At 40.0% G+C, this 25,680-nt stretch overlaps 1 protein-coding gene across 1 annotated transcript; it reads right to left on the bottom strand.

Moving 5' to 3' along the window:
* Positions 1 to 13,270: 13,270 nt before the first annotated feature.
* On the bottom strand, positions 13,271 to 16,837 carry LOC125640966 (rho GTPase-activating protein 24-like). The gene is made up of 2 exons (XM_048860191.2): positions 16,126 to 16,837; positions 13,271 to 13,680 (listed from the first exon to the last, which is right to left on the bottom strand). The coding sequence occupies exons 1-2, from the start codon at positions 16,482 to 16,484 to the stop codon at positions 13,428 to 13,430; spliced, it is 612 nt and encodes a 203-aa protein (XP_048716148.1). The 5' UTR covers positions 16,485 to 16,837; the 3' UTR covers positions 13,271 to 13,427.
* Positions 16,838 to 25,680: the final 8,843 nt, after the last annotated feature.

The raw sequence follows: 25,680 nt of genomic DNA on the forward strand, positions 1-25,680 counted from the left end.
TATCCATGGAGCTCAGCTCTACTTCCAAATTAGACAAAATTCTTTCTTTATTAAAAAAGCAATCTGTCTACATTTTTTAACAAGGTACCACAGGAGAGGGAGGCTGTTTACAGTGAGGCTCTTCTTCAGTTTTAATAGAAGTTTATCAGTGCAGTTTTCAGATATAAATAATACGGACATTGCCTCTTCCGTTGCACAATATTTTGAATTGTTAGAAAATGTGTGTGCAGTAGAATAGTGCTTAAGTTATCAAATATTATACTGTTGTGCATTTGCAAACAGAAAAGCATGTTTGCTTTGGAACGCACAAGTGTAATAAATGCTTTTACTAAAAGATCTTAATGTGTGTACTTGTGTATGGTTAAACTATAACTAAAACAGTAATGAAAAAATGTAAAAGATGAGGCAAAACATTTTACTTTCATGGTGGCACTATATTTAGCTGTTGATTTAGATACTGAAGTCTCGAACGTTTAAAGAGAACTTGTACAACTTTCTCGCTGAACCAGCAATTATATTACTGACCTGAATGGTTCAGTATGCTGTTTGGAAAAGGAAAAAGAATTGCCCATGATTTTGCATGCTCTTGGTTATGATCTGAAAGGTAGAAGTTTTTCTATTAATGCTGTGTGTACCCATAAATGTTTTAAAATAAATTCAAAGCTACAGCAAATTAAATTATCAGAACAGAAAAATTTGACAAGAAAATTGTACAAAAGTATCTCAGTGATAAGCTGTAGGAAAAAGATAAGGAGTACTTGTGGCACCTTAGAGACTAATACATTTATTTGAGCATAAGCTTTCGTGAGCTACAGCTCACTTCATCAGATGCATCCGATGAAGTGAGCTGTAGCTCACGAAAGCTTATTCTCAAATAAATTTGTTAGTCTCTAAGGTGCCACAAGTACTCCTTTTCTTTTTGCGGATACAGACTAACACGGCTGTTGCTCTGAAAGCTGTAGGTAGTAAGTCTTTAGAGTTCACATCTAGCATCTTCATTTTGATATTTTTTTCACAAGTACTGTTTTTTAGTTTTGTGTTTTTTGTTTTAATTCAAAAACTACAGGTATATTATTTATCATGTGTTTCTGGTGATATGTGCAAAATTTGTCTGGCTTATTTTGTCATTAGAGCAAACCTTTGATCAAAATGCTTATTGTGTTCTTACACAATAGAATTGCGCATACTCTTTATCTCTGGGTGTTTTGAGGTGTTAATGTTCAAAGACACCTAGCATATAGAATAAGCTCTGGTGATCTTAAACTATCTTGTGCTTAGTTTCCACCCTATTCACTTCAGGGGGGAAAAAAATTGAAATCTCGCTTTTCTGGTGTATTGATCCAAAAACTGCTGTTTTGTTCTAGAGATAGCTTAGCTTAGCTTAGCTTAGCTTAGCTTAGCTTAGCTGATTGCATGCAAGACTTCCAAAAGTGAGTAGTGATTTTTGGGTGCCTAATTTGAGATACCTTTTCAGGAGCCTTATTTTCAAAGGATGGAGGCTCAGGACTTTGAGAATCAGACTTCTTTAAGGTATCTCAAGTTAAATACCCAGAATCACTAGTTATTTTTGAAAATCTTGGCTTTAATGTTTTCAAAGAACTTTGAAATAATAAGATGAAATGTGCAAAATGATGCAACCTACCATTAAGGTTCCCTAACAGTTTCCCACTGTACCTGAGGTATAAAGGGCTGAAATCTCTATAGGAATTTATTGCATGTCACAGTACTGCTGCAGAGCAAATACAGTTAAGCTACCTTAGTAATAAAATAAATGATTTATTAATAAGTTTTTGTCTGCCAGTCTTGGTCTGATCTTGTTTGTAAAAGTTCTTCTTGGATATTTTGAGATCCATGATTAACTTCTGGGACCGACCTGCTGGACTTGTCATTTTTCAAGATTATACAATATCTTTGTTTAGCTTTCCATCCTCTTTAAGTAAAACATACTAAGCTAAAGTCGTCTTTGTTGCAACTGTTGTCATTCAGGAGCAACTTACCCCACTAGGCTTAGTCTGTTTGGCATGCCTCACCTGCATGTGTACAGTGTTCATCCTGGATTCCACTCAGCCTCCATTGGCCTGGAACAGCGAACCGCGAACAGCGAACCGCGGCCAGTGGGAGCCGCAGTTGGCCAAACCTGCGGACGCTGCAGGTAAACAAACAGTCCCAGCCTGCCAGCGGATTTCCCTGACGGGCCGCGTGCCAAATGTTGCCGATCCCTGATATATATGAAGTGATACAGTTGACCAGTTTTCTGCACTTATAAATATTTGGTTTTCAAGTGTGTGTTTGTATAAGTAAAAACAACCCAATTGATTCTATAAACATTAATTTTGACTTTTTGTATGACAAACTCTATGTAAGTTAACACTGCTTCACACACACAGACTTACGAAATGTTTAAAAATAAGTGATTAAACTTAGTTACAGTTCTTATACTTAACTGCTCACTTGAAAGGAGAAGTGGATAATGGTTAATATTCAGATTATTATATTTAAACATCACTTTTAATTATGTAAACACTGAGTAACTGAATGGCATTGCAGAAATGGAGTGTGTTTTAAAAAGTTGATTTCATTTCATTTGTGCTCATATCACTTTTCCTCAAAAACATGACGAAACTAAGAAATCAACCATTTTGAAAGCTGAGTGAGCAGTCTATACATTGTGCTTTGAGGAAATACTTTGATATGAAAGATATTTTCATTTTGTTCGGCTTAAAAAAAAAAACCACTATGTCAAAATAAGGTTTGTCTGCACAGATCACATAAAATATACCAGTCTAACCACTGGAAATGCAAGCCTTTGAAGTTTGTTGTATCTTATATCTGGTAAGGATTTAAACTTCTTTATCAAAGAATACAAGCTAGATAAGCTCAGACTCAACTAGAAATTGTTGACTAGTTGGTTGTGAAGATATGAAAACCTGTTAGGGACCAGATTGTTTTTGGGGTGGTGGTATTTTAAATCCTAAGAGCATGTGGGTATTTATTCAAAATTATGTAAAAAATATGATTCCTTCTTCAATTTATTAATATTTTCTGAGGGAAAGCTTTTAGATGGACCTCTGCCTAATGCTAAATCAGTTTCCTTTTTGGATCTGGTTTTACTTGACTCTTGTCATAAACTTATGATTTTAGAAATAGGATGGGGTTTAGAACTTCAAAATACAACTTATATGTCCATTGTCCAAGAGTGGAGTGAGTGACTCATTTCAATATGGCAGAAGTGCACTGTACTGATATGGCATGCATTTTAAATTCCTAGAAAATTCCTCAGGTGCTCAAGTGCAGACAAATCTTTACTGAACTTAATACCAAGTTGGCAGATAGGTTCAGTTTTGCAGTAATATAGTTTGTATGGGGTGTTTCATTTGAATTGTGAAACTTAGAGTGGAAATACTTTTAAGTGAAGAAACACTGAGCAGCCTTTGTCTGTAAATGCTACTTTCTATATAAAATTGATTTTATCAGGGCTTGATGCTAAACTTAGTGATACTGGGTACTTGGATCCAGATTCTTTCCTGGGATGTGCAATGTGTGGCTCCCATTTTAAGTTAATGTGTTGTGTGCACTTGCGTCCAAATGCAGAATTTGGACTTAAATTATGTTCTGATGGCTGATTCCCTGATCTTGCATCCGATGAAGTGAGCTGTAGCTCATGAAAGCTTATGCTCAAATAAATTTGTTAATCTCTAAGGTGCCACAAGTACTCCTTTTCTTTTTCCCTGATCTTGGTAGTTTCATTACTTCTCCATGAATGTCCTTGAGTTAATTTGATATTGCGGGTATGGCAGAAGTAAATGTATTCTGGTTCATTATCTTATATATATTTTAGATTGTCCATCACATAAGTTATAGTGATGTTCTAAATACACATTATTACACAAATCTATCAAATCAAACTTATTCGTATGCCCACTTATGCATGCTGAAAATCTCTTGAGCTACATGATGTTAATATGTTTTAAGTAAGCAATCTTTTCTCTTAATATTTGTATTAGAGGTAAGTGGAGAGGCAACCAACCTTTGTATTTGTTTTCTCTAAAATGACAATATTTATTTTTGTAATTATAATTCTGCTTGTGGATTTCAATCCCACAAACTTGCTGTGTTGATGTGTAATCAGAACAAACATATTTTTAAAAAATCAAATACAAAATCAAAACAGAAGATTCTCTTTTGGGCTCTTTTACTGAATATATGGTAAATTAGTTTGGTCCCAAAATTAAAAAGCAGATATTGAAGATGTATTTAATATTTAAGATTTTACTCTGTCGTGCTGCTTAATTTTTGAAAAGGTGCTTGCAGTTTTGCACAACAAAAAACAGTTTTAATTGCAGTGTTGAAGCACTTTAGGATTCTTCTAAACACCATCTTCACCTTCTGTTTTTATATTGTTTTGCCTGTTAAAACTGTTCGTGTTGCAAATCTTGATGTTCCTCTTTGATCCTGTAATTAAGGTTGAATCAGCATTGTATTTTAAACATAAACCTATTTTCAGAGATTTAAAAATTTGGGTTTACTTTTTTTAATAGGCTAAAACTTAATGCACTGTAAAATGTCAGTTAGGAAGCATCATTTCCCAATTCTAAAATGGTTTGATTAGCATCATGGTTGCCTAGCCACTGTTTATATAGCTATTATAGTTTCTTGATTCTAATAGCAGGATCAGCTAAGAACATTAGGTCCTTTATTGAAACCAGAGTCTATTAATGCATGCTATGCTTCAGAGGAGGGTTGTTGTTTTATGGTAATGTCCATACACCCTAATCCGGATCAAGGCTTTATTGTGCTAGGTGCTGCACAAACACACACGCACGCATAGTCTCTGCTCCAAAGAAATTGTTCTGAGGCACTGATCCTTCCAGTGGGGAACGGGGCTTAGAGTATCATCAGCCGGGAACAATAATCAGCTAGTACCTTATTTTTTGTTCTCACATGGCCTGCTAAAGACATAATAGCTGAAACATTGATGGTAATATTTGTTGCTCTCCATATTTATGAAAACGAAGCTAAAATTATAGCGCTTTATAATAGCACACTGCACGTGCTCGCGGCTGTCTTTGAAGGAAAAAAATGGTAACTTCAAGGTCATATGTGTGCAATATTTTTGTGAATTTCAGATGCTTGATTGGTGCTAATTTTTTAAATGAAATTGGCGGATTAGCAATGTGGTTGTCACTTTTGAGATATATATATTTTCAAATGGCTGGCATCTTAAACTATAAACTGGCTAATGTGCATTTTCAACTTTTTCAAATAAAGTTAAGAAAAATTCTTACAGTAGTTTACATTTCCATGATAGGTTAGTGCCTTTTTGGAGCCATTAGTTTATTGGATGAATAAAAAACTTAAAAACAAAACTCTATCAATACATAACTCTTTCTCAAAATGCCAAAATTATATTACGTACTGATAGATCCAGAAGTGCTGTTCTAGTCTTTCATGTAAGAGATGTGCTTAAATAGAGACAAATGAACACAAGGTTACTATAATTTGATTTGTCCAGTACAATGATGCCTTTCCGGTCTATAGATTAAATTACAAAGATTTTACTAGTTTTCATCTGAGTTTTTAAGCAAAAAAGAAATGGATATCAAATGCAAGTACATGACAGTTTGTACTAAAAGCTGTTAAATCACTGTAAAGTCCAGGAAATTCAGTCTACAGCATGACTGAATAAGTTGAAGATGAAATATCAGCCTTAACAGAATTTCCTGGATTTTCCTGATTTCAGTCACGAGCATAATGTGTTTATATTTATGAAATAGTTTGTGTTTGCTTAGTTTTAGCAGGTGTAATTTTTATGCAGATGTTCTGTATAAGGTGTTTATGATGTGGATGTTTAACATTTGCCTAATCATATTTTGAAACTTCTGTTCTCTAAGAATTTTTTCAAAAGTCTTCATTTGTGTTCACTCCCACCAAAATGTGTGTTATAGGCCCTTCCTATGGGTTTACCAATTATCACGAAAAATAGCATCAAGCCCTAATATATATCTTGTTCAGAGTTTATGGCCTTTATTTTAGTTACAGTATGGTATGTGATTTCAGAAGAGATGTGCTTTCAAGTCTAACTATATCGATACATAAAGTGGCCTATTCTGCCTAATAAACTTGGCTTTGATTGCCATATCTCATTCTTGATGCTTGTGCAATAGGGAAATGTTCTGTGTAATGGCAGTGGCTATTTTGTCTCATGCTGGATTTTGATTTCAAGAAAATTAAAAGGTATTTTTTATGGACAGCAGTCATTCCTTGTTTTCAGACTGATTTCAAGGAAGCTAGAATTTTCATAACAAATGTTGTCAATAGCTAATGTGCTAGCTATAGCCTCATCTAAAATTTAGATTTCTAAGTTTTTTTTTTCAAAAGTCTTATTTTAGAACATTAATACTAAAACCACTGTAAAATTTCAAATAAATATGTGAACTTAAAGAATGTGAGAAGCCTGTTTCATTTAGATAAGCTATTACCAGCAGGAGAGTGGGGTGGGAGGAGGTATTGTTTCATGGTCTCTGTGTATATAATGTCTTCTGCAGTTTCCACAGTATCCATCCGATGAAGTGAGCTGTAGCTCACGAAAGCTTATGCTCAAATAAATTGGTTAGTCTCTAAGGTGCCACAAGTACTCCTTTTCTTTTTACTACAGCAGTGGTTTTTGTCTTCAGTTTTCTTGCTTTGAAGTTACACGTTTACTCTAGGCTGTTGCACTAGATAAATATACACTTCCAGTCATTTTGTAAGATAAAAATTCAGTTGTAAATTTCAGTTAACTAGTGGTTCTTAAAATGCTAAAATTAATAGTGTGAACTCCAGTGAATGAGATTTTTAAAAGAAACTGCTTGTAACTGTTTTCTCATGATTAATTGGAACAGCCTGACATAGTAAGAGCAATTGGATATTATTACCAGATAGAAAATATACAGTGAGAGACAGATTGTGGTTACTCCTGGGGGAATTCTGTGCCCCCAAAAATGCAAAATTTTGCATATTTTATTTGTCAAAATAATTCAATACAACCAGTTTCACTTATTTTGGTAATTTATTTAATCTACCATACAGGGGGAAAAAAATCACAAGAACTGTTCAGCATTTCTTTAACACATGAAAGTGAAGTTACATATACTTGGTAACCAATACCCTGCATTCCAGTTATAATCCTGGATTTTCATTTAAATTACATTATTTTATTTTGGAGTTTGGTGTTCTGTAAAGTAGAATGTCACTTGAAATTGCTCGACTCTCGCACATGAAAGTCGTATAGTTTTGCTAATCGTTGTCCTGCCTTTTTTTTTTTTTTTTTTTAATTGTTAAGTAAAATAGATCCTGAGCTGTAACCTAACCCTATTGTGCCTCTCTGGCACAGGGGAAAAAAGGGAGAAAGCCCATATAGACCTTACTAGCTGAGGTTTCTGTTATAGTCATTTACAATGAGGCTCCTTTGCACCACTCTGGCAAGGTAAAGGAGCGTTAATTGACTAAGAGTGGGAACATTTAACTAACAATGGGAACATTGGTTTTTGGAGGGGGGTGGGGAGGTGAGAAAACCTGGATTTGTGCTGGAAATGGCCCAACTTGATCACTTTAGATATGCTATTACCAGCAGGAGAGTGGGGTGGGAGGAGGTATTGTTTCATGGTCTCTGTGTATATAGACAGGTTTCAGAGGAACAGCCGTGTTAGTCTGTATTCGCAAAAAGAAAAGGAGGACTTGTGGCACCTTAGAGACTAACCAATTTATTTGAGCATGAGCTTTCGTGAGCTACAGCTCACTTCATGATGAAGTGAGCTGTAGCTCACGAAAGCTCATGCTCAAATAAATTGGTTAGTCTCTAAGGTGCCACAAGTCCTCCTTTTCTTTCTGTGTATATAATGTCTTCTGCAGTTTCCACAGTATGCATCAATGAAGTGAGCTGTAGCTCACGAAAGCTCATGCTCAAATAAATTGGTTAGTCTCTAAGGTGCCACAAATACTCCTTTTCTTAATGGGAACATCATCAGCCTGCCAGCTTAGTTGTTACACTTTTGCTCTGCCTCAGGGACAGAGCCTGTTTTACATGGGCCTACGCCTCCAAGCCCTGGATGCAGCAACAGGGAGCGAGAGGGACAGAGTGAGTGGTGTCTCTCACTTTTCGCACGCAGGCATGCGCCCAGCCCCACTCCCTTAACATCTCTCCACGGACGCGCACCCAGTTTCCACCCCACGCCCGCCGAGGTGATCTGCTGCAGGCTGCTCCCAGCAGACGTGTCCGGGCTGCCGGAGAAGGGGTGTGTGTTCCCCAGAGATTTCTTTGCTTCCACATTTTTCGTGTGGGGGAGCCAAGAAATCTGCAGAAGGTATGCGCAAAAAGAAAAGGAGTACTTGTGGCACCTTAGAGACTAACCAATTTATTTGAGCATGAGCTTTCGTGAGCTACAGCTCACTTCATCGGATGCATACCGTGGAAACTGCAGCAGACTTTATATACACACAGATCATAAAACAATACCTCCTCCCACCCCACTGTCCTGCTGGTAATAGCTTATCTAAAGTGATCATCAAGTTGGGCCATTTCCAGCACAAATCCAGGTCTTCTCACCCTCCACCCCCCCACACACAAACTCACTCTCCTGCTGGTAATAGCCCATCCAAAGTGACAACTCTCTACACAATGTGCATGATAATCAAGGTGGGCCATTTCCTGCACAAATCCAGGTTCTCTCACCCCCTCACCCTCTCTAAGGTGTCACAAGTACTCCTTTTCTTTTTGTGAATACAGACTAACACAGCTGTTACTCTGAAACCTGCAGAAGGTATGGATTCTGTGCCCCCCCCCCCCCCCCCGCAGAATTCCCCCAGAAGTATTGTAATGCTGAGTAATCAGATACTACTGACAGCACTGTCTGCACAGTCCTGTTCTTAGAAAAATCCAAACCTTGGTACTATTCTGTTTAACTCCCCTCACAGTTTATAGATTTAGAAAACTGTAGCTTACCTACAAAAAATATCAGGTGATTCTCTCTTGACCATCTGACTAAAAAGTGAGCTGCTGTTTTGGTCTGTTTAATTGGATGAGAGAACCAAACAGCTGCTTTCAAAAACTTTACTCAGCCACAGTTATCTGGGCATGTAATTGTTCATTTTTCATTGTCAACCTTGTAAAAGATAGGGGGAAAGATTTTGTGGCTGACCTGGTAAGTTTTTGTGATCATTTTGCAAAGCTGTTATACACTGCAATATAAAAAAGGAAGGTTAAAATCCAGAATTGCTACTATTTTCATGCTACTGAAGGTCTTGCTACTTTTTCTTGAGTTCCCTGATATTAAATGAAGGATTAAGGTAGCCACGTCTCTGGATGGATGGTTGTAGTTGGTTGTCATGTCCAAACTTGTGTTCTAGAGTTTGAGTTTTATATAAAGAACTGGGAATGCCATACCAGATTGTAAAAAGAAAAGGAGTACTTGTGGCACATTAGAGACTAACAAATTGATTTGAGCATAAGCTTTCGTGAGCTACAGCTCACTTCATCGGATGCATACAGTGGAAAATATAGTGGGGAGATTTTATATACACAGAGAACATAAAACAATGGGTGTTACCATATGGACTACAACCAGAGTGATCAGGAAAGGTGAGTTATTACTGGCGGGGGAGGGGAACACCTTTCGTAGTGATGATCAAGGTGGGCCATTTCCAGCTGCTGTTCTTGTCAACTGCTGGAAATGGCCCACCTTGATTATCACTACAAAAGGTTTTCACACACGCACGCCAGCCCACCCGCCGCTTTCCTGCTGGTGATAGCTCACCTTTCCTGATCACTCTTGTTATAGTCTGTATGGTAACACCACTGTTTCATGTTCTCTGTATATAAAATCTCCTCACTATATTTTCCACTGTATGCATCTGATGAAGTGAGCTGTAGCTCACGAAAGGTTATGTGCTAATAAATTTGTTAGTCTCTAAGGTGCCACAAGTACTCCTTTTTGCGGATACAGATTAACACGGCTGCTACTCTGACATTTACCAGATTGTTTGTCAATCTCTCTTGATTGGGGGGGGGGGGGAAACGTTTTTTCTCTCTCTACAAGGTACTGCTTTCGACTATCTGGCTGAAGAGTTGGGAGAGCCAGATCCTTAGACTACCTGATATTTGATGGCAGAATATTTTTCAGGTTGCTGGTTCAGCTGCAGAAAGACATCTTGTTGCATGAACCAGAACAGAATAGAAGAAGATAGAGCAGCCTGGCTGTGTTTGCGTGGGGGCATTTTACAAAGTATACTGAAATACGTTCCTTGTCTTACCTCTTGCCTTGTCTGTTCCTCTCAAGTTCTTTGGAGACAGCAGTTCAGGTATAGAAGAGTTTGGAGAGAGGTGAAAACAAGATAGGAAGGGTTCTTGAGGAAAGTGGGACTTCAGGAGGTAAAGAGGCATTTGTTACACACATGATCCTACCAAAGGAGCTGCATGTTAAAAGGTGCAAAATTGAGGGTGGGAGGAGAGGAAGAGTGAACAGGTTGGAATAGAAAAAGTGAAGAGCCCAGTTCAAAAATTCAGCTAGGTGTGGTATTATGTAAAGCCTTGAAATGAGTGTGAAATAATTGAATTTGTGATGGTAAAAGACTAGAAACCATGGATAGTATTTAAGAAGGATATTGGGTGATGTGGTCAGAGAGATTAGAGAGTGTGTGGAATGGACTGGATAGCATATGCCTTACTCACAAGTAAGGGTCTGTAAAGCCTTCTGTGATTTTTACAGTTTGAGCACTGAGTGAAACTGCCGGCTTCACTCAGAATACATATTAATGGATCATATAGGATGACAGGTTTCAGAGGAACAGCCGTGTTAGTCTGTATTCGCAAAAAGAAAAGGAGTACTTGTGGCACCTTAGAGACTAACCAATTTATTTGAGCATGAGCTTTCGTGAGCTACAGCTCACTTCATCAGATGTTTACCGTGGAATGAGGAATATAGGATGAGGAAGTGTTACAATCAGATGTTCTGCATTGGCACCTCATTCCTGATCTCCGACTTGTTCTTTCCTTTTCACAGAACTAAGATTTATTTACAGGACTGAGGCTTCTTAAACTGGCCTAGGTTCAAAGACTGCCCAGATGATAGCTCATGCTCTGACTCCAATGAAAAATGTTCCACAATCTTTCTTTTATTAAGAATATTTTTACTGGCACAGTCTCTCCCTTATGCCTTATGAAGCATGATGACAACACAGACTTCCTTATTCAGTGCACATATTAAGTCATATAACATGAGGCAGGACTTCTATAGAGTGCTGACTCATTCCATCAGCACCTTCACAAATCATCCTGCATGCGCACCTGTACATTAGAATTGAACGTGATCCAATGTACACATACACAGAGTAAGGCTCCGTGATTTGTTTTTCGTCCTTATGACATGGTCAAGTCAAACCTGATTTTTTTCCACTGCACCACCAAATATACCCACACGGGGTTAATGTCCCTGTCAAATCTCAAGCTTCTGCCTCCAGCTTAAGTGCAAGAGAAGCTTTTAACCAAGGCCTGGTCTACACTACGGGGCTAAGTCAACCTAAGTTATGCAACTCCAGCTACATGACTAGTTTAGATCGACCTACTGCGGTGTTTACACCGCATTGGGTCGACAGGAGAAACTCTCCCATTGACTTACCTTACGCATCTCATTCCGGTGGAATACTGGAGTCGACGGGAGAGTGATCTGTGGTCGATTTAGCAGATCTTCACTAAACCTGCTAAATCAACCCTGGTGGATCAATCGCTGCAGCATTGATCCCCAGTAAGTGTAGCATTACCCCTAAGTCACACTTCTGTTTTTCTTCCTCTTCACATGGAAGAAGTGTACCTTCTCCAAAACTGATGCACTGTGTATGCTCAAGCTTTCAGAAATGTGTGCCCTTGGACTGAACACAGAAAATTTCAGCTTGAGAAGTTAGTTTTTGAGAAAGTTAGAAACTAAGACACTGTATAATGGAAATTCTTGTGGCCCTTAACTACAGACATCACCATACAGTAGGCATGTAACTGGGAATGTAGGTCCCAATTCAGCAAAGCAGTTAAGCACATGCTGTAAATTAAACACATGAATAATCCCAATTCTATTCAGCAAAACACTGACGTGTGATTAAAATTAAGTGCTTTGTTGAATACAGACCATAATGAGCTACTGGTGATTTTGTTGTCTTAAAATACTTGTCCCTCAAAAATCTCTTTCCCATTGATTTGATCTCAACATGGCATATATCACTTGAGAGCTCATTATCTGAAAAATATCAAAGTAGCCTTAGACAGGTTTCAGAGTAACAGCCGTGTTAGTCTGTATTCGCAAAAAGAAAAGGAGTACTTGTGGCACCGTAGAGACTAACCAATTATTTGAGCATGAGCTTTCGTGAGCTGCAGCTCACTTCATCGGTTTCTTGTTTCTTAGTTTCTTTCCGAATAGGCTAGCTGGGGACCAAAAAGATTTTTTTTTTTTTTTAAATCAGGGAGGTTTATTTTACATAGTTCATATTGGTAAGATTCCTTTAAAAATATTGTCAATGGTAAGTGATGTTCAAAAAGGGGAATTTTCTTTCTCAGAAACCAGCTGGAATTTTACTTTCATTCTGAACAGAGAAAACAATTGTCATACTGGTACTGAGGAGGAGGGTGAAAAATGCAACTAGCCGTAGCCACTGCAATGTGACTTAGAAATATGTCCCTCAGTTTTTATAAAAAGATATCACTCAACTTTGTATTCTTCTTGCCTTTTAGTATGAACTGGCAAACAGTGACCATAATTACATAATTTATTGATTGTATCCAATCATAACACAGTCCATCAATTATCCCAGTGTTCAGGATATAAAATATGTTGTTTATTGTTCTGGTTTTGCTTCAGGAAAATACAGACTTTTAAACTCTCCTGTGACATGCATTTGAATTGACTTTGGTTGCGCATTAATTGGTGTTGATTGTAGTGACTGGAGAATCTACATTGGTAATTTAGAAGTACAACTGTAATATTTGGTTAGTTACTTTATGGATGGGGAAATGGACAGACTGAAATATAGTCATTTCTGCTTTGCACAGGTTCAAATAAAGGTTTTTTTTCCCCCTTCCACTGAGTGCTGAGGTGACTTTTATTAGTGTGTCAAACTCATTGCAGTTTTTGGATTGTCTTGAACAAATACAAGATTTTTATGTGAGCAGGCAAAAAAAATGATATTGTTTAACACATAACTTTCAAAATGTGATTTACATTGTTGAAAATGAATAGTAGGCATTGCTGACTTGGTTTATTAAATACTGCAGTTTTATTCCCTATTGTATTAAAAGTTTAACAAAGTTTAGTTTGTAGTACTAAGCTTATTTTGTGGTTAGGAATCTAATTTTTGCATTGAAATGACAGTAACTATTTAATCAAATATCAACTCTTTTGCAAACTGATCTAGTTAATTGATTTAAAAACTTCAAACAATTTTCGCTCTGTCTTCTTCACATCATTTGTTAATTCCCCAAAAGTATCAAAAAACTCTTCCATTTCCTTCTGGAGCATTTCATTTCTTCTTACTGCATCTTCCCGTGCCCTCTCTGCATTTCGCATTTTAATCTCCACCAGACTGTACCACTTTCGTTGCTGACACAGTTTTGAATGCAGATCCTTAATCTCTGACTGCAGCTCTTTGTTCCGCTGCTCCAGGCTGTTTGAAAGATAGACATTGCAATTTATAGGGCTCTTTTTCCTGTCTCTGTTTCATGAGAAACCTAAATTTTTAAAAACCATTTGATTTTAAGCATGTGATACTATAAATAGAAGTGTGTGGAGAGGCACTTGGTATCCCCAAAGCAAGCTATGTTAGGTCCCCCTTCAACACGTTGCTGATGCATTTCTTTCCCATCATCTTCATGATTTGTTCAGTTTCTGCAGCTCAGTGAGTTAATGTACCAAACCTGCTCACAAAGTTGTCCTTTCTTTTCAAAGGTAAATACAATTCTCCATTTTATACTCATGCTAGTATACCTTGTATTGTAGTGTAAAAAGCAGTTGTGTACATTTCTGCACAAGCACCCAGATGCTTTGACTTAGGTTGTGTGCAATTTCTCTAATATTAAATTATGGAAGGGAGGGCTATAAGTCCTGTGTATAATCTTCACTTAGAACCTATATGCTGACCCACTCCCACAAACGAATAGTTGGATTTTACATCAGATTTCAGTGGAATCTCACAAGTGTTCAGGATCCTTGCACACACTCTGTATCTAATGCTAAAAAAATTAACAGCTATCAAAATTTGCTTTTCCATACTCTTGATTATTTAACTGTATTATTGTTGCTTTAACTTGCATGCAATATAGATAGAATCATAGAAGATTAGGGTTGGAAGAGACCTCAGGAGGTCATCTAATCTAACCCCCTCCTCAAAGCAGGACCAACCCCAACTAAATCGTCCCAGCCAGGGCTTTGTCAAGCCAGGCCTTAAAAACCTCTAAGGATGGAGATTCCACCACCTCCCTAGGTAACCCATTCCAGTGCTTCACCACCCTCCTAGTGAAATAGTGTTTCCTAATATCCAACCTAGACCTCCCCCACTGCAACTTGAGACCATTGCTCCCTCTTCTGTCATCTGCCACCCCTAAGAACAGCCAAGCTCCATGCTCTTTGGAACCCCCCTTCAGGTAGCTGAAGGCTGCTATGAAATCCCCCCCTCAGTCTTCTCTTCTGCAGAGTAAACAAGCCCATTTCCGTCAGCCTCTCCTTGTAAGATTGATGGGAACCATCTCACACACATGCAATAGGCCTCTGCAGTGGAACACTACACCTGTTCAACAGCAAACAGCCAGACAACTATTTTTAGGAAAGAAACTGAATGAGAATACCAAATTGAAACTGCAAGGGAGAATTGAGGCAGAATGTAATAAGGATGGAACTAAAAAAGGAACAGCTCCTTTATTTTCCCACCAATCCCTTATTTAATCTTTACATTACTCAACAGAAAGGTTGATGTATCCAAGACCTGTGACATTTTTGTCTCACTTGCATCATTTACTTTCCTTTTTATTGTAAGGCTAGACCTGCATAATGTATGGCAAAGCAGTTTTTTGTTGTTAATTGCTTTTAGTTACATTCATCTGAAATGCTGAGGCTGCAGTGCTGGGCAAAAAATATTTTGTATTCGTTTACTCCCAGGGGAGGCTTAATCTTCTAGTGTTTGCAGGCAATACATTTATTAAGCAGGAATCATTAACCCCTTTGAAAGTGGGACTATCCTATGAAACTAGGAAACTTCCAACAAATCTTCAATATTGGGCAGATTGCACTTCCTCTCCTTTATTTTGAGGGCAAATTAAATATCCCCATTTGAAAGTCACTAAAATAATTATTTCAAGGTATATCACACTTTAACTAAATATTCTATTTGGATAATTTATCTGAAATTTTATAGCTAACTAATTAGTGATTACATCTGTTTAGAAGATATGGGCATTTTTTGTATAATAAACAGGTGGTATTGTTCAGCTGACTGAGCACAGACTTAGGAGCTGCTGCATTCTTGTTCTAGGTCTACCTTTGGCTCACTAAGCAGCGTAAGGTAGGTTACTTTCCCTATTCAATTTCCTGATACGAAAAATGAGGATAGTACTTGCCCACCTCCCCACTGAGCTGTTGCAAAGAATTTTTCTTTAAAGTTTGTAAAGCGCTGTGTCAGTGCTTAGTATTAGTATTGTTTATATCCTGGCTTATTTCCCCCCAACCCCGAACTGACTGCCCAAAGTACTGCTCTTCATGCTGACTGAAAGGGGGGAGGGGAATTCCACAGTTGACTTCAGATTTTTTTTTTTAAAAAATCTTCTAGTTCTCCAAGAAATTTTAAATGCTTTGACATTTTCCAACCAGCTCAAATGATACTAGCTTCTGTTAGTTTTAAATAAATGACATTCGCCTAAACCCTGTAACATGAGTCAAAACTGGTCTCTTGTAAATACTGGACAGTGAGAAACATTCACTTTGAAATGTGAAAAAACATTATTTCTATTGCAATAGTGTCCAAGGACCTCAGTTGGGGATCTCTGCGTCACAGCAGTAGGCACAGTACACACAACACAAAGTCCCTGCCCCAGAAAGCTCATAGTCTAAGATTCCTTACCTTGTAATTTTAGCTTCATACTCTGCCTTCTGCCTGGACATCTGCTTCTTTAGGCTGACAAGATAGTGCTGCACTGAAGTTGAATTTGCTGAGAAGTCATTGGCAGTAGGAGATCCTTCACTGCTCTTGTCCCCTGGGCCATGTCCCAAGTTTTCCTGTAGCCCCAAAACATTGGAAGTGGCTGTGTTAGTTTCTTGGGACTCTTCTGGGCAGGTAGACCTGATTAAATATCTTGAAGTCGGGTTTTCTTCAAACATAATTTCACATAGGGAGCTAGTCCTGGATCCCTGACCAGTATTGCTCCTACTGGCTTTGCAAAAGAGTCCGTTCTGTTTTGTTACAGAAGAGGTTGTTTTCATGCATTTGCCTCACCCTGGACTGTGAAACTTTTCTTCCTTACCACAGCTGTTTGAAGCTTTTCAAATACTTGGAAATTGTCCATTTTGTTGGAGCCTGGATCTTGTTTCAGTCTCTGATTTTGTTTTTGATATGGAATGGGTGACGCCTCAAGTTGGTTTGCCAGTTCACTGTGCGCATGGTCTCATTGTGCTGGCTTGTTCTTATCCCCAGGAGACACCACCTCTTTTGTGTACCCTCCATCTTTTCTGTGTAGTTTGAATGACATCTGTGGGTGGCACATTTCATAGCTGTCTGAATTACTAGTTGCATTCTTCTCTGATAAATTTTCTGCCGGGGTAATCTTGGCTGTCAGTAACCTGGGGCAGAAGAGGATAGCTGGTCTGTATTCTACAAATACAAGGCTCCCTATGTTCCATATTGCACAGATTATGGAAGAGGCATGTTAAATCTGTTTTGGGTGCACTGTGTCTAGCCAGCCTGGCGTGAGAAAAATTGCATGAATGGAAAACGGCTTGCTGAGCTTTTTTATCACTGACATCAACTGTTGCACATTTTAAAGGAAGCAGAGGGTAATGGTTAAAGTAAAGCTATTCAGTCTCTCTTCAGCGCTGTTGTATCAAGGACAAGAACTCTGAGGTCAAGGAAGCTTAGGGCTCTTTTTATCTACTTACTAAAAATTAACGAACGAATACATTTTAAATAGACATTTATTTTTTTAACTGCTTCTTTTCAGAGGATACTCAAGTAAGTAAAGTACAGTTTCATTTTCCAGATGACCAGAAATCACTCAAGTACAGCAAACTAAATAGGTTGGGGGGGGAGCTTGAAATTACAGTTAAAATACATTTAACTTTAAAACTAAAGCAATTTAATAGTAATTTGGAGATCCTTTTCCCTCAGTCATTTGGTACAAGGAACAAGGTGAGGTTTGAATAGTGGGCAAGATTACCAATACAAATAAACTATAGGAAACCTTAGCTGGCCCAGCTACCACATTACTTATTTTTTGTATGTTTTCTTCCAGGGTTTTCACATATCCATGCAGAGTCCCTCTTTCTGATGTTCTTTTCTGTTCACCTGACTCGGAGTTTGTATTTAAAAAAACAAACAAAAAACCCTCTGAAACTGATGCACACAAAATAAAGGCTACTCCTCATATGCTTTAAAAGTATCTCTTGAGCCTGGTGCTTTCATGAGCCATTTTCTAAGAGTGGTAGGCTGCTATATTATCCGTTTATTTTAAAAGGCTGTGTTATGAATTTGCTATATCCTAGATGTGCATGTGTTAGATTAAAAATGGTGGATTGGTCCCACAGGAAGATGCAAAATTGAAAGTTGGTACCTTTGCTACACAAAAACTGGTCATCACCTTTCGGTTAGACTCCCTAGTCTACTGGGAAATTTTGATAGCTTGAGTGAAACTGCCAAATGTTTATAACCCTTTGTAGAGGGAGCTCAGCATCCTTTGTGGAATTTTTCTTTCCTCAGACCTGTAAAGCCTGCTGGACAAGGCTCATACAGCATTTAGTCAGATGGGAATACTGTTTTAATTGATTTGGGCTGGCTTAGTGGCCACCACCAAGGCAGACTTCAGCATCCACTAGCTGTTCTTTTACATGAGTTTTAAGGTATCTCCCTCCTCTCAAATGAATAACCCACTATTATTCATTCCACTGTGCCCAGAGCTCTGCTAGGTGCCTTGCAGACCATAGAAAGTAAATGGGACTTGTGAAATTTTTACTCTAAGCCTCCTCGGTAGAAAACAGCCCTTAAACTTGAACAAGCAGATTGAATATTCAGTAACTCTGAAGAAGACTTGAGATTATTATCGAAAGAAGAATCAAGAGAGATAAGAACTACACACATACTAAGGGCAAGAAAACTGCTGACTGAAGGAGTGGGATCCACAGATTCTGTTTTGCAGAAATAAAGTACTGGGTAGATAAAAATCAAGAAAGGCAGTTGCTACCGAGCAAAAGCCCTTAATACTCCAGAGATGTTTTTTTCTTGGAATAATGTCATTGCTTTACACCAATTTTATGTTTCATAAATAACAGATGGCTGAAGTCTCTGAAGAATTAGATTCTCTATCTTTTACAATAAATTACTTTGACAAAAAAAGCGGGGGGGAGGGCGTGTGTGGGAGAAAGAGGCAGACAACTGTGAAGAGCACCAGCTGCTACTTACACAAATGTGAAAGACCTTCTTCCTCTTTTCATTCAAATGTAGAATTTCTTGTCAGACATTCTTTTAACAGGAGCCTTGGCAAAACTGAAACATTCTCCGTATCTGTGAGGAAATGGTTCCAGAATGGGCTGTCAATTGAGACTGAAGTATGAGTGCCTCCTCAGATATCTTGTGTCTTGAGTAAATTGTGGCTGGAAGAGTTGCAGAGGTGATGCTTCTATGCTGAAGTGTGGGTGGATGTAATGGGAAGTGAACAACATAAGGTCCTTGGAAACTGAGCTCTGGATAGCATTATAGTGAAGTTGTTACTAATGTAATAAGGGTGTTGATGGCATGGAAACTAGAAGGCTATTTTACTAGTGCACCACCTGTTTTGTCAAATATGGTTCAAGTAGAGTGGTTCTCAAACTGTGGGTTGGGACCCCAAAGTGGGTCACGAGCGACCCTGTTTTAATGGGGTCGCCAGGGCTGGCATTACACATGCTGGGGCCCAGGGCTGAAGCCAAAGCCTGTGGCCCACTGCCAAGGGCCAAAACTGAATCCTGAGCCCTACCACCCAGGGCTGAAGCTAAAAGCCAAGGGCTTCAGCTCTGGGAGTCAGGGTTCAGGTCACAGGCCCCCCTGCCTGGGGCTGCAGCCCTTGGGCTTCGGCTTTTTCTCTTCCCCCCCTGCCCTCCGCCTTGGAGCGACTGGACTCAGGCGGGCTCAGGCTTCGGTTCCCCCTCCTGGGGTCGTGTAGTAAGTTTTGTTGTCAGAAGGAGGTCACGGAGCAATTAAATTTGAGAACCTCTGAAGGAGGGCAAACTACATGTTCAAACTGGTCCTGACAGAGTTATATAGAGGACGCTTTTTCTGCCTTTAGAAGTGACTTCCTATCACATCCTTTGACTGTCTTATGCTTCTATCACTGATTTTATTTTCTGCAAATGACATCATCTGTGGTGGTAGATGAAAAATAAACAAAAATAAATAGTTCCTAAACATTTTATAAAGCTAAATCTTTCTGAAAGTGTTTACTGTCTTGAGGACTTTTTCAATGGCAATTTCAGACTCAGCAGGTTTCAATCTGTGTGCAAAGATAATCTGCAAAGACTTCAGAGAGTGGCTTCTTGAAGATTGCATTGGAGAATATGGATATTGGATGGATTTGGTCTTTCTGGATGGGTCTCTTATTGGTTTCACAAAGTTATGTTCCTGTGTTTTATGTAGCATTTTAGCACTATCTGAACTGTTGTTTATTTGTATTGTGGTAGCACCTAGAGGCTGCAGCCCCAGTGCGCTAGGCACTGTACATACATAAAACAGATATGGTCTGTGCCCTGAAGAGTTTGCAGTCTAAGTGCATTAGATGCACATTTTGCCTGACAATGTACTAACTCAACCAAAGAAGTACAAGTGACTCAAGCATCATTTCAACATTTCATTAATTTTTTAAAATTTTATGTATGCTCAGTATCTCAGTGAAATCTCTCCTTAGCTGCCTGCTACCAACAGCTAACCCATTAAGAAGCTAATTCTCACAAATGCCTAATATAATGATAAAGGATAAATGGGAAAAGAAAAAAGTTGGCCAGTTCCTCCTTATTTCCCTTTTCACAAGTCACTGAGTGTACTCTGGTTCATTGACCAAGTTAGTATGGTTTTGCAATTGCTCTGTCAAATGTCTCTGGTGGGCAGTCCACAAGAACACCTCCGTAGTAAGGGGTGGTGGTGACAGCAAATCTGAGAACAGTGCACCTTAGTACAGGAACTGCTCTACTGCATTAGCCCAGTGGCAAAAATGGCTGATCTAATCCGGTATCTTATCTCCAGTAGTTGCTCATTTTGGATGCTTCAGAGGAAGGTGTAAAACAACCATAGTTGTCAATTATGTGATAATATGACTATCATGGAAGTATCTTCCTAACCTCAAGCATTTAGTGATCTGTCTGCTTGCCTAGAAGCATCCACTTATACTTGTAAGTATAAGTGGACATCCATACATACACTTACACTTCAGCCAGTGTCATTGTTGAGGATATTCTTATTTATCACGTAGATGTTCAATCCTTCTGTTGAATCCTGCTAAACTGTTTGCCTCTGTCTTGGGGCAGTGAGTTCCATAGGCTAATTGTGTCTTGTGAAAAAAGGATTTATACAAATGAGCCCCTTTTCTCCTCTCTCACATGTGCACACACTCACTCCTAATCCCAATGCTTTAAAAACAGGAATATCAAGAACTTCAAATTCTCAGAGTTAGAATTCAGATGTATTCACATTTATGTTACCTATGCCTCTCTACTTTTTCAGAAAGATAGAACTAAAAGCCACTAACAAATCAGTTTGATAGGGCCACTTATGTGACCTGTTTAGTGATTCTGAATATTATTTGAGTGCTAACGCTATGTTCAGTGTGCTAGAAAACAGGAGCAGGATGCAGTCTTTGCTCAAGCAAGCTTACCATCTAAATTAGATAGAGATTGCTTGAGCATTCTTGTACGTACACTGCATACATACGTATATTAGGCAAATGGATGGGTTTCATGGGGTCAGTGAATTTTTTTTATTTAATGTAAGATTGTAATTTCTAACTGATGGGGTTTTTGTAGTGTGTATACCATGACTGCCTATTTGAGTTCCTCAGACCCAGTGTCACCATCATAAGAATCACCACCATGAGTGGCACTAATTGGTGCCTTTGGCACTCTGCAAAGCAGCCAAGGATTGAATGGGCATTGAGAGTTAATTACCCCTTTTTCACCTTGAGTGGTAGCCCATCTGGATCAGGGTTGGTGAGGAAGTTTGTTGTGCTGGACCTACGCTGTGGATGAAAAGAGGGTGTCAAATGTCTCCTTGTGTCAGTGTTAAATTCATCCCTAATATTAACAACTTTTTGAAAGAATTAAACATATGACTGAGTCTGGGAAATCTCTGACATCTTATCTGAATGGGAAAGTTGAATAGATGGTAGGTACCTTACACAGAGATTTGTGTTCAGGGTTCTGGAAATGGTCTCAAACGGAGGTCAGCAGCAGGCCATAAAAGCTGAGGGTGGAAAGGCACAGTTTGATGTATTAAACACAACCAGAGGCAGCTTCATGGGTGCTCCAATACAGTGCCTGTAAATCCTATTAGAGCACCTACTGCCCTGAGTCTGGCTGGTGAAAAGGAAAGGACCATCTGGTTCAACCAGCTATTTAGAGAGATGTATACAAGCATTCCTGAGGCGTGACAGATCTGACAATCTAACTCTGGTTGATGGAAATTAGTCATCATAAGGGTCTCAATATTGCCAGGTCCATGGGGTTAAAAATTGTGTCAGAACCCAAAAGCTCATGAGATTGACCAAAAATGTGATATTTTCTTTGCTTAAAAAAATATACTTATGATTTTTAGTCCAATCTTCTGGTGTTTGAACCCCCTTGGCCAACCGCTAGAGTGTGTGTGTGACAACCACAGGATTAAAATTCAACCTCAAAAGCAAATGCAAAAATGCAGGCCCTGCCTCCCTGGTGCACCTGTTCCCCACATTCCTTCCCACTGCCAGATTCCCACAGTCCCCCAGCCCCGCCCCCATCTTCAACCTTCAGAGGAGGGGGCATTCCCTCAGGGTGCCTACCTCCGTTAACTCCCCCGTCCTCCAGTGTGTTGGGGGAATGAAGTTGCTGCTGCTGTTGAGCATGGAAGGGATGGGGAGCAGCTGTGCTGTGCTGCTCCGTCTCTGGAGCTGTGACCCATTCAGGACACATAGCTGTAGCCAATGCCTGCAGTACAGGGCACCCTATGTGCTGCCTTGGGGATGAGGTTGGTAGCAAAGAGGAGCAGGGAGGGGTAAGAGAAGAGACGGTAAGTGCACCCTTCCCTCTAGCCCAGCTATGCTCTTTCTTCCTTCCTTCACTGCTTCTGGGCTCCTCATAATGGGCAAAGGAGGGTGGGCCAGGCAGTGTCCCAAGAGAGGAAGAAGGGAACTGGGCAGGGGTCAGTGGCCTGATTGGGAGGGAGCTGGTAGAAGGCATCATTTGGAGGGCAAGAGAGCAGGGCAGAAGCCTTGCCTGGAAGAAAAAGCTGCAGCAAGTCCCCATGGTAGGAGTAGGGGACCATGTCCCGAGTAGGGGAAAGAGTCCTTCCCATTAGTCAGTAGAAAAAATGAAATGTTCTCTTCTCCCTCTCTCACCAGTGTGTGTAGACTTTGTCCATTTCAGATTAAGTGCCCTGAAATGTATGTGTGTAGGTGCATGGACACACACACACGATTCTCCTTGAGAACTCAGAAATCAGACCTCAAAATAGGATTTACTACAGAGAATAAGATCTTGGGATTTCTGAGCCAATTTCATGATGTTTCAGGGCTTGTCTCAAGATTTTTGAATGAGGATGTTTGGCGGCACTGCAATCATGATAACATTGCAAATGTTGGCAATACTGAGGCCTTGAGGGATGCGATAGGAGCTGGAAGAGTACTTCTAGGAGATGGAGCACAAACTCTCCATACTGCCTAGTGAAAGAGATGGATCATTTACAGTAGTACCCAGCGTTGCTGTTGTCCCCTATCCTCAAGTTTAAACACCCAATCTAGAGGAACACTGCAATACAAATCCCAAAAGGTCTTCCTGAGAGCGTAAATGGAATAGGTTGTTTACACTATGTCCTTACAAATTAAAGGTCGATGGCAGAAATATGAGTTGTATTTTTGGTTGGTTGGTTGATTTGTTTTGTTTTTACCCTGAGGCAGAGGAAGAACTTGGATTCAAACCTTCAGCTTGCATAGGCCTGGGATGTTTTGAAAAATTGTTTTTCTTTTGGGCTAATTGCACATTCATTGGATGGAATGCAGGATTCCTTGTCCGGAATTACCTCCTCCTGGAATTTAGAGATGCTGCCATGTGTGGTTAAAATGAAACATGCTTGAAATAGTTTTTGTAGGAAAGTTATGGGATTTTCTCCTGATTCTGGTCTGATGCCAGTTTCTTGCTCTTGTGTATCTCTTCTGATCTCTAAAAAAGAGAGAGAGAGAGAAAACAATACAGTCCATTCACATTTTATCAGACATGAATTATACTGTGGCTGACTGAAGTATGAACTTTCCTGCAAGGGCATCAACAGGCTAACTGTGGCTTTCCAGGGTGGAAGTCAGGGATGGCCAATAATTTTCACGGGGGGGGTCACTCCATGAATTTTGGTAAGTCGTCACGGCCCACACATTTCTACTGTATTAATGGAAGGGGTGAGGGGTATGGGAGGGAGTTTGAGTGCAGGAGGGAGCTCCAGACTGGGGCAGGAGATTGGGGTGCAAGAGGAGGTGCGAGGTGCAGGCTCTGGCTGGGAGGCGCTTACCACAGGTGGCTCCCGGCCAGGAGCGCAGCAGGGCTCAGGCAGGCTGCCTGTCTGCTGTGGCCCCACACCGCTCCTGGAAGTGGCTGTGGCCAGCTGCTGCTGGCATGTCTCTGCGCGCCCCTTTCCAGCCAATTGGAGCTGTGAGGACAGTTCTGGGGGTGGGGGCAGCGCACAGAGCCGCCTTTCCTCCCACAAGGTGCGCGCGGAGACATGCCTGCAGCAGCCAGCCACTTCCGGGAATGGCATGGGGCCACAGCAGGTAGGCAGCCTGCCTGAGCACCCCTGTGCACTGCAGGGCTTTTAGCAGCCCGGAGATCGCGAGGGGGCAGCCAAAGAGCCTGGCGGGACGGATCCAGCCTGTGGACCATATTTTGCCCATCCCTGGTGTAAGTGAAGACTTAAGTGTGTGTGTGTGTGTGTGTAAATGTACCGGACACTTCTGCTCTGATTAAAGGATGTGGAGGGAGCGGGGCGGTCGGTGTGTATGTATGTGTATATATATATGTGTATATATGTGTATATGTATAATATCTTAAAATCTAATGACAATTCGGTTCCATCTACAAGGACAATTAACATGTTGTTGACCATGATTGTCAAAAATGGGTTCTTCCTCACCTGCTGTTGAAAACAGTTCAACTGTTAATGAAAATGAGACCACAACCATTTTCAACACAGTTTACAGAAAGGGTGATAGATGCCACTTCCCACCAGGGTCAATCTTTTTCTGTAACAGTGTTGAAAATGGGTTTTGTCTGGCCTACACCAGCAGCCAAATCACTTTCAACCTCTGTTATGGGCAAGAGTATACAAAGGGAGGGGGCGGGAGGAATAATACTGAACATCCATTGTCACCTACTGCCAACTTGCCTAGTGTTGACAGACCCTCAGAGGGACACATTCTGCCCTTGTGTGGAAGCATGGTGTTACCGAGAGCAGAAATTATTGCAGTATGTCCCCTTGCAGTGTTCCTCTACCCTAACACAAGCAAGTGTGTTTTTTCCAGAACTGTGCACAGTAGGGGGAAATGTGATGTGGGGGTGCAGGCAGATTTATTTGGTTGTGGTGTGTTTGTGTTGCTTGGTGCTTGTTTTAGTGGTGAGACGTGTCTCTGGGTGGAGGGGTAGAGATACGTACTGTTACATGCATTAATTTTTCATTTTCCTGCTTATGGGTTAGATATGTTATGTTCAGTCCAACCTTAACTGACACAACAACATAGTGTTTTTGCGTATTGATACGGAGTGTCCCAACTGAATGGCATTACCAAGAGCCCAAGACTAGTGTCGTTCAACAGCATGGGAGAGAGTCAAAAATGAGGGCAGGATGCTTATAAGAGAGGCAGTGTGGTCTAGGATGTGTGGGTAAGGCAACAGACTGGGACTCGAGACCTGGGTTCAATTCCTGGCTCTGCCCCTGGTCTCCTGGGGGACCTTGGCAAGTCACTTTCCCTCCCTGTGCTTCCTTTTCCCTATCTGTAGATGGGGATAGTGATACTGACCTCTTTTGTAATGCACTTTGAGAGCTTCTGAGGACAAGCACTCTAGAAGAGTTTTGCATTTTTATTATTAATTATTGTAACCACACATTCAGCCCTACTAGAGAGCCCAGAACCTCCTAATATCCTCCTTTAATTCTCACTCCTTCTGGAGTTCCAGCTGAACAAAATATTCCTCAGTTCCTTTCCTAAGCACC

This window comes from Caretta caretta, chromosome 8 (genome assembly GCF_965140235.1).
Source record: "Caretta caretta isolate rCarCar2 chromosome 8, rCarCar1.hap1, whole genome shotgun sequence".
Classification (NCBI taxonomy): Eukaryota; Metazoa; Chordata; order Testudines; family Cheloniidae; genus Caretta; species Caretta caretta.